This window comes from Bison bison, unplaced genomic scaffold (assembly GCF_000754665.1).
Source record: "Bison bison bison isolate TAMUID 2011002044 unplaced genomic scaffold, Bison_UMD1.0 scf7180017864165, whole genome shotgun sequence".
Taxonomy (NCBI): Eukaryota; Metazoa; Chordata; class Mammalia; order Artiodactyla; family Bovidae; genus Bison; species Bison bison.
This window is the reverse complement of record NW_011494737.1, coordinates 452,547-466,267: the sequence shown is the minus strand read 5'-3', so window position 1 is coordinate 466,267 and position 13,721 is coordinate 452,547. Positions and strand designations below refer to the sequence as shown.

The 13,721-nt window shown below is 34.2% G+C and overlaps 1 protein-coding gene across 7 annotated transcripts in view; it reads left to right on the top strand.

Annotated features, from left to right (window-relative positions):
• LPHN3 (latrophilin 3) overlaps window positions 1-13,721 on the top strand; it is a 952,179-nt gene that overhangs the window by 858,699 nt on the left and 79,759 nt on the right. For all 7 annotated transcript variants that reach the window (XM_010841647.1, XM_010841644.1, XM_010841645.1 and 4 more), the window contains 2 exons: window positions 3,115-3,181; window positions 4,389-4,480. In XM_010841647.1, coding sequence (XP_010839949.1) covers window positions 3,115-3,181; window positions 4,389-4,480 — 159 coding nt within the window. The remainder of the gene's footprint in view (window positions 1-3,114; window positions 3,182-4,388; window positions 4,481-13,721) is intronic.

Below are 13,721 nucleotides of genomic sequence, written 5' to 3'. Positions count from 1 at the left end.
TGTAAGGGACCTGAGCATCTGTGGATTGAGGGTTTGGGGTCCTAGAACCAATTCCCATGGATACTGAGAGATGTCTGTATTCTCCCTGACCTTAAAGCCAGGGTGAGTTCTTTCAACACTGGCATAGGAAACTCAGGGCACAAATCACACAAACTTTTGAGATAGTTAATGAGAAAGAGAGGAAATACAGAAACTTTTGAGAAAGCCAGCGTGCAGCCAGAAACAGCAGGTATGGCCATATGGCAATTGAATTAGAAAAGGAATTCTTGCCACATTGCCTTCCAGAAGATAGTCAGGCCCAGGCAGCCCTTAGGGATGGATGATTTATTCAGCACATGTTAAGTCTTTCATATTGCCTCATTCGCTGTTTAGTTCTCCAGGGAATTTAAATCTATTGTACTGAAAAGACATTGAAGAATTTTCTTTCAAAAAAATTAAAAAAAACACTTATATAGTAATTTTATTTATACCAAATAGATATTGAAGAATTTTTTTTACCCTCCTCCCCAAAGAAAACTTCTAAAGTAATTTCACTTCTACATTTAGAGATCACTATGCCAAAAGCACATCTATTTCCAAACACAGCATTTGCTAAGTAGAGAAGACATTTTTTTCAAAAAAGTATAAAAGTCTTGTAAGACTAAAATTTAATATGTTATTTTAACAACACATTTGGTGAGATTATGTAAAGTTTTTTAAATTTCCTACTTAATCCAAGATACTCTGCAATATTGTAATTAAAACTACTATACTTAACCTGTACAGTAACTGTTCTCAGAAATCCTCGAAATACATTTCTCTTTGAAAAAATTTGCAGAGAATGTGTTTTGGTTCTCAGATTAACTCTCAAAAACTTGTTTGACCTCCACATGAACAGGGGCTATACTAATAACAGGCATTCTTAAATGTGCTGTTAGAATATCATGCTGCTATAATTTCAGAGGTCTTCCCTGGTAATTCAGATGGTAAAATATCTGCCTGCAATGCAGGGGACCTGGGTTCAATCCCTGGCTTGGGAAGACCCCTTGGAGAAGGAAATAGCAACCCTGTCCAGTATTCTTTCCTGGGGAATCCCATGGACAGAGGAGCCTGGCTTTTTAGCAACATTCTTGGACTCTGTGTCTGTGTGTGTATGTGTGTGTGTGCACGTGTGCTTATGTATGTTTTAATCTGGGAAAATATTCATGCTTTGTCCTTTATTGATCTTAATTTGTGGGAAAATATAATCCTTGTTGAAAACCCTGAAAGACCCATGGATATTTCCTCTGCTTTGGTCTCCTGACAACACACACAAACTCATTATTAGAGGGGTGACAAACTAGCCTACAGTCAGAATGAAGACAGTGTTCGTATTTCAACCGTTGAGTTCTCTGGTTTGTTTCTGCTTATTGCCAATACCACACTTTTATTTTTCCATGGCCAAACTTTGTTAACAACAGCACAATAAAAAGTTTACTAAGTACTCAAACAAATTAATGGCTAGTAGTTTGAGTATTGATTGCTTCTCTAACATTTTTTCAAATATGATTATTATGTTTATTGTGAATGAAGAAAAATTATGTAAAAAGATGAACTTGTAGTCAGTTTCTTATTGGACTGCAAATATATCCCAGTGTAAATTATTTTGCAAATATTTTACTTTATAGAATAAAGCCCAATTTTCTTGTTTTAAAATCAGGTTTTTTCAGGGCATTTGATTATTTCTTTACTTAAAAAATCTAACTTTTAACCTTTATAAAAAATTTAAGTTACTTAAAAGTAAAAAGAAAAAAAATAATAATAAACCTCACTTGGCCCTATTGCTCAGATGATAAAACTGTTAGTATTTTGGCAGGTACCTTTCAGGAATTTGAAAAATGAAGCATATAGCTAGCACTTCTTTTGTGCATTTCTAGTCCTCTGTACATCCATATGAGAGGCAATCACTAACCTGAGTTCGGTGATTTTTTCCCAATTAATTTAAAAAATTGCATTCATATTTAAATATATCTGTCAAAATATGAATATTATAGTTCATATAGATATGTCACTTTAGTTTTTCACTAAACTTTGTTCCTGTGATCTATTTTACTGACATATAAAGACCCTTACTCTTCACTACTTTATAACATTTCATCACATGTATAGAAAAATTTTTTTAATTTGTTGCTGTATTGACATACATAAATTTCTTCATAGCTTTTCTGGTTCTCCATTATTGTTGAGATTTAATGAGTAGTTACATAATGAGAAATATTTACATACTTCAGACAACATACATGCTGTGTTAGAATGCTTAGCACACCACTGAACTATTTTCTAGTTTGTTTTTTTTTAATTATGCTTCAAATATATCCACATAGCAAATAATTTAAGATATGATTTTTAACATCAAAGGTAATTTATTCAAGATTTACATTAATCTTTCTCATAATAGTCACTTCCATTTTGTCTTCCTGTCATCCTGAAGAAAGAAAATGTAATTTCCCAAAGGCTTTAAGAATTGGGGGAGTATTAAATGTAACTGAAATTAAGTGATTAATAATTTACTTTTGGGTCATGAATCAACTTCATGGAATGCTAAGGATCATTTGCAACCTCAGAAGCACTAGCAGTAACAATGCACTTTTTAAGACTCAAGAACTCTCAAAGGTTGGCTGCCCAACCTAATTAAACTTCAGTCTTCTGATACCAAATTTATTTCTTCTTTGTACTGAATCTCCTCAGATCTTCTTGACAGGAAAATGTCACTTTACCTGACAGCTGATAGACAGGTTATGTAGCACCATAATTGGAGAGAAAAGGATAGCTTAAAGCTACTCGACTTAATGGCTATATGTATGGCTCTTTCTTTCTTTCTTTTCTTAAGATTTCTGTGACAGACACAAAAGGCCCCAGCAAATAGGCCCAGTGCCATTTATTCCTGCTTCCTCCAGGGGTAATTATCTTATTCCATCAATAGTGCTGTCAGAAATTGGGCACATAATTCAGCATTTAAATGAACAAGCAGTGTAATATTTCCTGTCTCCCAGTGGAATGCTTTGCAGCTCACATTCTTCTCTGTCACTCACTCACTCTTGATGTATGTCCCATAGCCAGTCCTTGAATGCCTTCTCTCCCTGTGTTTCATTGCAGATGTTGGCTCCGACTTGACACCTACTTCATTTGGAGTTTTATAGGACCAGCGACCTTGATAATTATGGTGAGAACTCCTAATTAACTATGTGTTTCCCAGGTCAAGAAATAAAACTTTCACTCTCCCTATGCTGGCTATCTTTAATTTACATAGATTAATTTGGGGGTAAGCATGCATTTATTTGACACTACATAACTCAAGCAATTAGACACTCATTAGTCTACTTTTATATTGTAAAATGCTTAATCAAAACCCTCGGGAGCAGAAAACATGCATTTGCACAAGTTTATGCAGTTATTATAGCTCCTCAGGAACCTGATCTAGCATAATCCATTTGGTTTTATAGGTTTTAAACAGTGATGACTTTGTTTGACAGTAGTACATTTTCTTTCTTTTTCATTTGGATAATTTGAATTATGAATGGAATCAAATTGGAAATGTGGCAAAAAAAAATAAATAAATAACCTTCCTGTTCCTTCCAATTCTGTTTTTATATAAATTTCAAAAACTTTAAAATTTAAGAGGATTTTACTTGAGAATGACAAATAAGTTAGGCAAACATTCTGGAATCATGCTTTCTTTTTTATTTTTAAATGCATAGTATCTTTCAAATATGAATTGTTTATCCTAATTTAGATACTATTGTTGGTATCATTATTTATGCTTATCATTTTAAAATACAAGGTTGCCCCAAGTTCTGAAGTATAAACAAAGCAGGTAACAAGGGCATTTTAACATGTGGTTTGTTTTGTTTTATTTGCAGTCATATGGTCTGTCTTGGTCCAGTGATATAAAAATGTCATTGGGGGTGCCCACTACTTTAATTCTAGTTTGTTGTAGCATGAGAATTTAACCAGCATTTTATAACCCTTTTGATCTAGCTATTCACAAATATTATGATTTTGAATATTAGTTTTGTAATGCAGCATTTGAACAATAAGTTAAGGTCCATGTTTGGAGGGTGGATATAATATCAACCTGGAATAGATATTGTCTTTTTTATAAACATATACTTGACTTTGAATTGTTTTGTAGTTCTACAGCATCATTCCAACTGCTGCTGATTTTCTATTTGCATTTGGCATATCAATGCTTTGTAATCCTCTGGTATCTCAAGTTTCCAAGCTGCCTTTACAAAAAGACTAGATGATTATCTGTGATCCAATTATTTTATGAGAGCTAATTTCCCAGAACAACTCATCTGTCATAGAAAATAGACTTACTTTTTTTTCTACTCCAGTTATGCTACATAACAGTACCTTTTACATTCCAGCTTAATGTAATCTTCCTTGGGATTGCTTTATATAAAATGTTTCATCACACTGCCATTCTGAAACCTGAATCTGGCTGTCTTGATAATATCAAGTAAGTAACTTTTCTTTTGCTTTTCTTTAGTCTACCTTACCTTGATACACTAAACTATTCAAGCTTTTAATTGTATTGAGATATTTATGACAAAATGATAAAGATCAATGTGTTTTGTTTGCTGAATAAGATCATTTACTAACTACTGCGGTGACTTGATCTGCCTGAAAATAAGTATAGTGAAGCTTTGTCTTCAAAGAGACTTTTTCCCCCCTAAATTATAATTTAAAAAATGATAAGTTTTTTATTGAAACTGTGTTAGTCTCTCAGTCATGCATGACTCTTTGTGACCCCATGATCTTCCCAACCCAGGGATCGAACCTGGGTTTCCTACACTGCAGTTACATTCTTTACCAACTTAGCTACCAGGGAAGACCAAGTTTTTATTAGATACATTTATTTATTTTGTCCAGGAACAAATACGTAGTTACTATATTGGGCAGACTCCTGTTTCGTAGAGTAATAGCCACACCAGTGCTCAACATTCCATCTCCTACTTCAGAGCAGTGGGAAGAGAGCAAGATGGTGCCACCTGCAAGTACCAAAGGAGGATGTTTATACTACAGGGGAGGAACCCAGAAATTATTAATCTGGGTGTTTACGGAGGAATTCTTATACTGCTGCCCTTCTGTCCTCCTGAGAGAGAAAGAGAAACTTAACATCTCCCTAATGTAAAATCCTATGGTATACAAATGTAATGCTCCAGATTTTACCTTCTTTGAAATGTTAACAAATTTCTTGGGAAGTAAACCCCACCAGAAGACTCTCAGTATGCAATCATCTTTTAACTCTCAAGGTTTATCCTTTAACGAAAATCTGCTTTTTTATGCTCAAAAAATCTGAAACATGCAGAGATAAGAAAATATCCACATTCCTTTCCTCCCTAGTAGTACTTCTTTTATATATACACAAAAAGAATCCAATTTACATTTTCTGGGAAAAAAAAAAAGTTCTTTAGTATAACCAAGAACTTTGTCTTATTCCCTTAAAGGGTGTGACATTTGAGAAAGAATAGTATGACTCTGTTGCAGAGGGAGAGGGTAGGAAGATTTGGGAGAATGGCATTGAAACATGTATAATATCATGTATGAAATGAGTTGCCAGTCCAGGTTCGATGCACAATACTGGATGCTTGGGGCTAGTGCACTGGGACGACCCAGAAGGATGGTATGGGGAAGGAGGAGGGAGGAGGGTTCAGGATGGGGAACACATGTATACCTGTGGCGGATTCATTTTGATATTTGGCAAAACTAATACAATTTGTAAAGTTTAAAAATAAAATAAAAATTAAAAAAAAAAGAATAGTATGGAGATGTACTTTAGTTATTAACATATAGTCTGTATTAAAAGTAGCTTTTGTAAGTGATTGCCTATGCTACGTATAAACTGGTTAAATGTTTTTATTTAAATGAATGTACTTTCAGAGGTTTAATGAGGTTGCCTGTAACTTTCATGTGCTACTGACATTCTCCTTGAACTACCTCAGATAGCAGCTCTGTCACCCATTTCTCATCAACTTACGTTTAGCACCTGACATAGTTCCTTGCCCACAGTTAGTCCTCAATGTGTTTTCAGAATAAAGTAATGCATTAAAGACTGTAGTGACAAAAGTGCATTGAAATTAAGTGCTTAATTTGGTTTAAGGGATCTTCTGTCTATAACAGTTGAAAAAGTAGCTAAAGGGTTAGAAAAAATAAAAATATAATGTAGTAAACTAGAACTTATCTACTGTGAGTAATAATCTTTTGTAGTTTAATATTACTTAGTTGAGTCATTACACTTTTGAATTATGTACAACTAGACTGCCCTTCTAAAATGTCATTATGGTTCCTTGGACTCTTTGTTCCTAATGGTATTGAATTTAGATCAATTATATAGGCACATAAAATATAACTTCTTTATCTTAGCATATTTGTACTCACTTTCATATAAATTATATCTTTATATGTATCTTTATGTAATATAAAAATGCATTTAATATTTTATTATCATTTTTGTTACATTTTAAAGTACTATCAGAAATAAGTGAATAACACTTTGATATTTATGTGACAGCTTTTACCAAATTAAAAATTTTAGAAATGTCTTGAACTTAGTACAGTCACATATTTTAAAAGATATATTTGTTTTCTCATTATTCATATGTATTTCTTTAGGTAATATGAGTTGAATCTCTGTGATATTACTAATTAGAAAAACAAGCACACAAAAGTGATAATTACATGTCATAGTATAGAAGGCATCAAATTTTATATTATGAAGCAAAATAAAGCCTTAAATGATGCTGTCTTGATTTGAATTCTGTATAAATTCCTTTATAGTTTACAGCCATTGGCAAGTTTGAGCCTTTCTCTCTTCTTTAAAATGGGTACAATAATGAAGCATACATACCATCAAATGAGCAGAGGAATGTAATCATGAATGTAATGATGATGGTTTTTAAGGAAAAGTCAATAAAGTACAAGGAGATAAATAAGGTAGCTGTTATAGAGAATACAGAGGGTAGTTTTAAGATGGAAAGATATGCATATGGATATGCTGATAGGAAAGAACCAGTTTTAAAAGTGGTTAGAAATAGAGGAAAGGGAATATGTGCTATAATCATGATCCAAGGAACATAGGGGAATGAGATCCAGAATAGTGGGACGATAATTCCACTTCATTCGATTTCATGAGACACTTTTGTACTGAGATACCATAAACCAGCCAGGGGAATTCTTTTCTACTCAGAATGGATAAAATAGTTAATAGGTATGATGTACATATGTGGTAGAACCAGAGTGGAACAGTAAATTGAGGAATTTCTGTCTATTCTCCTCTACAAAGTAAGAAAAATGGTCATCTACAGGTTATGAGGACATGTGGGATAGAGAAAATTTAAAAAAAAGTCTCAAGAAAATATTTCTTAGAACTTTATAGAATTTGAAGAACATTTTATTTCATTCAAAATATGTTAACTATTTAATAGGTGCTTGTAAAAAAATCACCAGGGCATAATTAAAAAGAAAAAAAGAGAATTTAAGAAAAAGCAAAATACAAAATCTGGCATCCTTTTTGTTTTTAGTAAAAATAAGGATCTGTATAATATAAATTTTTAAGTGGTATGGATGATATGAGGGTATTTATTTTAAAGGCATAGCATGATTTATTTGGAAAATCTTTTTTAGTATGGACAGAGGGCATAAAAATGTATGTTTTCTTATTATGTTTTGTTTTGTAAAGTAATGAATAAGATCCACCACGTTACACAGTTTGCTAAGAAAATAAGCTCACCATGTAAGACCTTTTGCCAGACAGTGTCTTTCTAAAACTATTCATTCATTTATTAAATATGTGTTATTTTTATTATATATGTTCTTTCACAGAGAAGAAATATCTTCTTTCTCCAAAATTTGTTGCTTCTTCCCATATTCACTACCACCACTTCCTTTTATGCCACAGTGAACTTCTGCAAAGCTGCTTCAGTGGTCTTCTGACATTTTCCCCCACACTGATTCTTGCCCCTGCCTCCATTAGCTAGAACGATCTCTTGAAAAGTTTAAATCTGATCATGCACCTCTCTTGGGTAAAACTCATCGGTGGTTTCCTGTTACTCTAACACCGAAGTCCAAATTTCCTACCATGGCCCACTAAGCCTTCCTAATCTAGTTGCCCCTTTCTTTCTACAGCTTCATTTTAAGCCATTTAAAGGGCCATTTAAGCCCCTCTGGCCATTCTAGATGCACTCACTTTTCCTTCAGGTCTTATCTGCTATTTCTCTACAGACTTTCTTTTCCCTAACACTGCATGACTGATACTACCCTAATTAATTAATCATCTAAAAACTATTTAGTTATATTTTAATTTTAATTTACTTCATAGTCATCATATTAATAATACTTTTTTGTTGTTGTTGTTATGGGGAGAATATTTGCTAACCAGCTGACATGAAGTGTTCCAGCCTACTTGACAGTTAATTCTTATTATAAGTGGATAAATTAGTGTTTGAATTATAAAAAATAAGTAAATAAATACATTTTGATGTTAGTATATGGTATTCATTTGGTTTGATAATGACTATATTAATGATATACTCTGGGAAAAAATAATAATATATTAAATTGCTATAGTTAACATACTTATGGAGGTAGAGGTACTCCACGTCTCAGATATAACCAAAAAAATACTTAAAACTACATTTCTGTTTGCTCTTTTCTTATTTGTCCTTTGTCTTCTTTTCATCAAAATAGGTAATTATATTTGGAGGAAAAAAATAACTCCAGTCACTTGAATTTTGGGGTTGAATTTCAGACATAAGGAAAATCTAGCCTAATTTTTTAAAATATATATATATATATAAATATAATAAAGCAATTAATGAAATGTTATCAGCACAAAAGTAATTTATAGTATTGCTGAAGCATTATGACATGTATAACTTTAATTTTTGAGGAACATTTATAGCACCTGTGACATTTCCCTTAGAAATAAAAATTGATCATTTCTATAGTTATCAACTACTTGTATTGTTGAAAAACTATTTAACAGCATCACAATGACTTTGAATAATAAAAATAAATAATAGAACTTTTTAGGGCAAAGAAAGAAAATTGGTGCCCATATGGAGAGAAAAAGAATCTGCTAAACTTCCCTTTTCTATATCTGTCCCTTTGCCCTTTTCCAGGGACAGATATCTTCTGCATCCAGACTTCTTATCTTGACCTAGTCCTGTTTTCCAATTTCTGGTATCTCCCCTTCATTATGGATTTGCATGAGTGATGGATTGGCAAACACAATGTCAGATAGTTTAAAGAAACAGTTTTCACTTTCCTTCCTTCCTCCCTGCGCTCTGATTCCTAACGGAAGGTATAATGTTGAAGAGAAATAACAACTCATGTTATACACAATTTCAATTTGAATTGGTTATATGATCTCACAAGTTACATCATGGCTCTAAAGTCTTAGGATCTCCTCAGAATTAGGAATAATTGATTCTGCTTTATTGAGTTTTGTTATAATTAAAACTATCATATATATAAAGAATACAAAACATAATTTAGTGTTCATATAGTATGGTTTGATTATTTTTAACCAATCTATGTGGAAATACATTTCTGCCTTTCATTCTTAGTGTTTTTCTTAGTGAAATTTGCTCATTCTCTTATCGAAATCTCATTAGAATTTGACTGGCTTTGTTTCTCATGTAGAACTGGCCTGATATGATCCTCTTTTTTTTTTTTTTCCCTTTTAAAGCAAAAGTTATCCTATTATGAAAGAATTAGGCTCCAGGAGTGAAATGCTCATTTGATTAATAAGTAACAAGCTCTGTAGTTAGTTTTAAATTAGGGGGGAAAAGAAGTGTCTCAGTGAACTTAGACATCTGCCACACATAAAGAAATCTAAGAAGGCTTCTGAGTAGCTTCAGGGATGAATAGAAAAATGTTTTACCTTACTGGTATCCATAGTAACTTACTTATTCCTTAACAAGGTAATTTTTGCTGTGTACTGTATTTCTAGATATTTGTAGAAATAATTAAGTCATTTACCTTTGCTAGTACTACATTAGTACTTCATGGAGTTAAATGTGGTAGGTTCTTAAAAACTGAAGGTGGAAAAGTAGAATGATATAATCATTAAAAATGTAACAGTATCACAAAAACTTTCAATACTCTGATTTTTCTTCTTTATGGTAATATATTAAGATGGAATATATATATATTCCCTGCTTTTTAAAGTGGTATCATTTTTATACTGAAGTCAGTGCAGTATCTTAAAAAGAATTTGATCCTTTATGAAAACTGGAAACCTAGTTCTGAATTATATGTAATAAATATATTTGCCCACTTCAATGACTTCTGGATGAGTTATGAGGAAAATATAGTACTTTCTCATTCTTCTTAAAATATTAACTTGTTGTTCAGTCACTAATTCGTGTCTGACTCTTTGCGACCCCATGGACTGCAGCATGCCAGGCTTGCCTGTCCTTAACAGAAGTTTGAGTTTGCTCAAACTTATGTCCATTGAGTCAATGATGCTATCTAAACATCTCATCCCTTGCTGCCCTCTTTGCCTTTTGCCTTCAACCTTTCCCAGCATCAGAGTCTTTTCCAATGAGTCAGCTGTTTACATCAGTTGGCCAAAGTATTGGAGCTTCAGCATCAGTCCTTCCAGGGAATACTCAGGGTTGATTTCCAGGTTCCTATGCAATATTGTTCTTTACAATATTGGGTTTTGCTTTCACCACCAGACACATCCGCAACTGAACATCATTTCTGCTTAGGCCAGCAACTTCATTCTTTCTGGAACTATTAGTAATTGCCCTCTGCTCTTCACCAGTAGCATATTGGGCACCTTCCATCCTGGGGGCTCATCTTCCAGTGTCATAACTTTTTGCCTATTCATACTGTCCATGGGGTTCTCTTGGCAAGAATACTGGAATGATTTGCCATTCTCTCCTCCAGTGGACCATGTTTTGTCAGAACTCTTCACTGTCACCTGTCCGTCTTGAGTGGCCCTGCACAGCATAACTCATAGCTTCATTGAGTTACTCAAGCCCTCTCACCATGGCAAAGTTGTGAGCCATAAAGGGAAAAATATTAGCTGTGAATTAAAAGGTTGAAATATTGTTTTGGACTTTTATAAAGGAAGCTCAGTATAGTTTATATAGTCCATGAAGACTTGAAAAAAAAAAAAAAAAACTTGTGTCTCTATTCAGCTAATTTTATTCATTGTTTACCTTCCACCACCCAAACTACTACATTTAAATGAACATGCCATAGATTTCTAATTATTTTAAGCATTTAAAGACGTGTTTAGAAACTGTCACCTCTTGTAAAAAAAATTCCTCGGCCAACACACTTTACTGAGATGTGTTTTTCCAAAACTTTTTAATCAAATATAATTGTCAATACCCACACACACTGTGAACACTTTAGTCCTTAAAAGGGAACTAGTAGTTGATTTACTTTATTCACTGTAATAAAATAATTTTTAAGAATATTCTGAAAAGAATATCATTCAGTATCTCATTTTCCCCACCTTCCCTCCATTTCCTTGGTCTGTGGTTAAACATCACTGAAAATGTTCCACAAAGTTATCTTAAATGATCGAGGTATATTTGAAGAATAATACAATCTAAACAGCACTGTTTGGAGTTCTGTGTATTTTTATGACACCACTAGATTTACTTCAAATAAGTTAAGATTTTCCTCAGGTTTTAGTTAGTCCTTTACTGATTAACTTAATTTCAACTGCAAACATTTAACAATCACTTCTATGGAAAATTAACTTTAGCCACCAGTTCACAAAGCTGTGCATTCAGCCAGTCTTGTTGCCAATCTCACTGTATCATGCATTTTAGGCTGTAGTTTTAAGTTTTGTGAAATATTAAAAGTGTTAGTCTCTTTTTTCAGGCTTTCTCTTTAAAATGCATTCAGATCCCCATGAGATCTTTCTAGAACCAGGTGTTTTTTACATCACTGTGTTTGGCATACTTCATTTTCTGGGAGCTGACACTGAGAGAAAAAAAAAAAAAAACAGTTTGAAGGATGACTGTCACGGGCTCACTGGAAAACTGTTAGGCATTTTACCTTGAGATCAAATAATTCTTTCACTTTTTCCCAAAATGATCAGGTTATATCAGGATTAGGATAATCAATTACAGCCTAAGGATGCGAAAGCCTAAAAGACTACCTAAGGGGGGGAAAAATTATTCTTTATGAGAAAAACTTAAAAGCTGGTAACTCCTGTGTTCTTTATATGTTGGCTAAACTCAGATTTCCTTTGTATCCTATATGAAATGTGCAGTCAGACTTTGGGAAAGCTTGGTAATCAGAATTGTTTTATGAAACCAGCATTTCTGTAGTAATTATACACACAACAACAGAATTAATCTAAAATAAGCAGTTATAACAAGGCTGTAGTTTTTCCCCCAAAATAATTAGGAGACAATATTCACTTAAACTTTCATTAGGTCGGAAGAAATACAAAAAAATTATAAATAAATAATATTTATATTCCATATTATTCATATATTTTATTTGTTTAATGTATAAACACATTTTATTTTTGTCTTTTACTCATTAATTTATTTAATAAATGAAAAGTCATAAAATTTTGGATACGTATTGAAGATATAACTTACTGAATTGATAATTTATTTACACAGACTATAAGAGAAAGGTTCTTATGCCATATTGCTCTGTACAGCATCGGACCTTGCTTCTATCACTAGTCACATCCACAGCTGGGTATTCTTTTTGCTTTGGCTCCATCCCTTCATTCTTTCTTGAGTTATATCTCCACTGATCTCCAGTAGCATATTGGGCACCTACTGACCTGGGGAGTTCCTCTTTCAGTATCCTATCATTTTGCCTTTTCATACTGTTCATGGGGTTCTCAAGGCAAGAATACTGAAGTGGTTTGCCATTCCCTTCTCCAGTGGACCACATTCTGTCAGATATCTCCATCATGACCCGCCCATCTTGGGTTGCCCCACAGGCATGGCTTAGTTTCATTGAGTTAGACAAGGCTGTGGTCCTAGTGTGATTAGATTGACTAGTTTTCTGTGAGTATGGTTTCAGTGTGTCTGCCCTCTGAAGCCCTCTTGCAACACCTACCGTCTTACTTGGGTTTCTCTTACCTAGGGCGTGGGGTATCTCTTCACAGCTGCTCCAGAAAAGCGCAGCCATTGCTCCTGACCTTGGACGAGGGGTATCTCCTCACCACCGCCCTTCCTGACCTTCAACTTGGGATAGCTCCTCTAGGCCCTCCTGCGCCCGTGCAGCCAGGGCTCCTTGGACATGGAGTTGGTCCTCCCAGCCACTGCCCCTGGCCTCGGGCGTTGGGTAGCTCCTCCCGCCCGCTGCCGGTGGCCTCGGGCTCCCATCACTTCATGGGAAATAGATGGGGAAACAGTGGAAACAGTGTCAGACTTTATTTTTCTGGGCTCCAAAATCACTGCAGGTGGTGACTGCAGCCATGAAATTAAAAGACGCTTACTCCTTGGAAGGAAAGTTATGACCAACCTAGATAGCGTATTGAAAAGGAGAGACGTTACTTTGCCAACAAAGTTCGTCTAGTCAAGGCTATGGTTTTTCCTGTGGTCATGTATGGATGTGAGAGTTGGACTGTGAAGAAGGCTGAGCACCGAAGAATTGATGCTTTTGAACTGTGGTGTTGGAGAAGATGCTTGAGAGTCCCTTGGACTGCAAGGAGATCCAACCAGTCCATTCTGAAGGAGATCAGCCCTGGGATTTCTTTG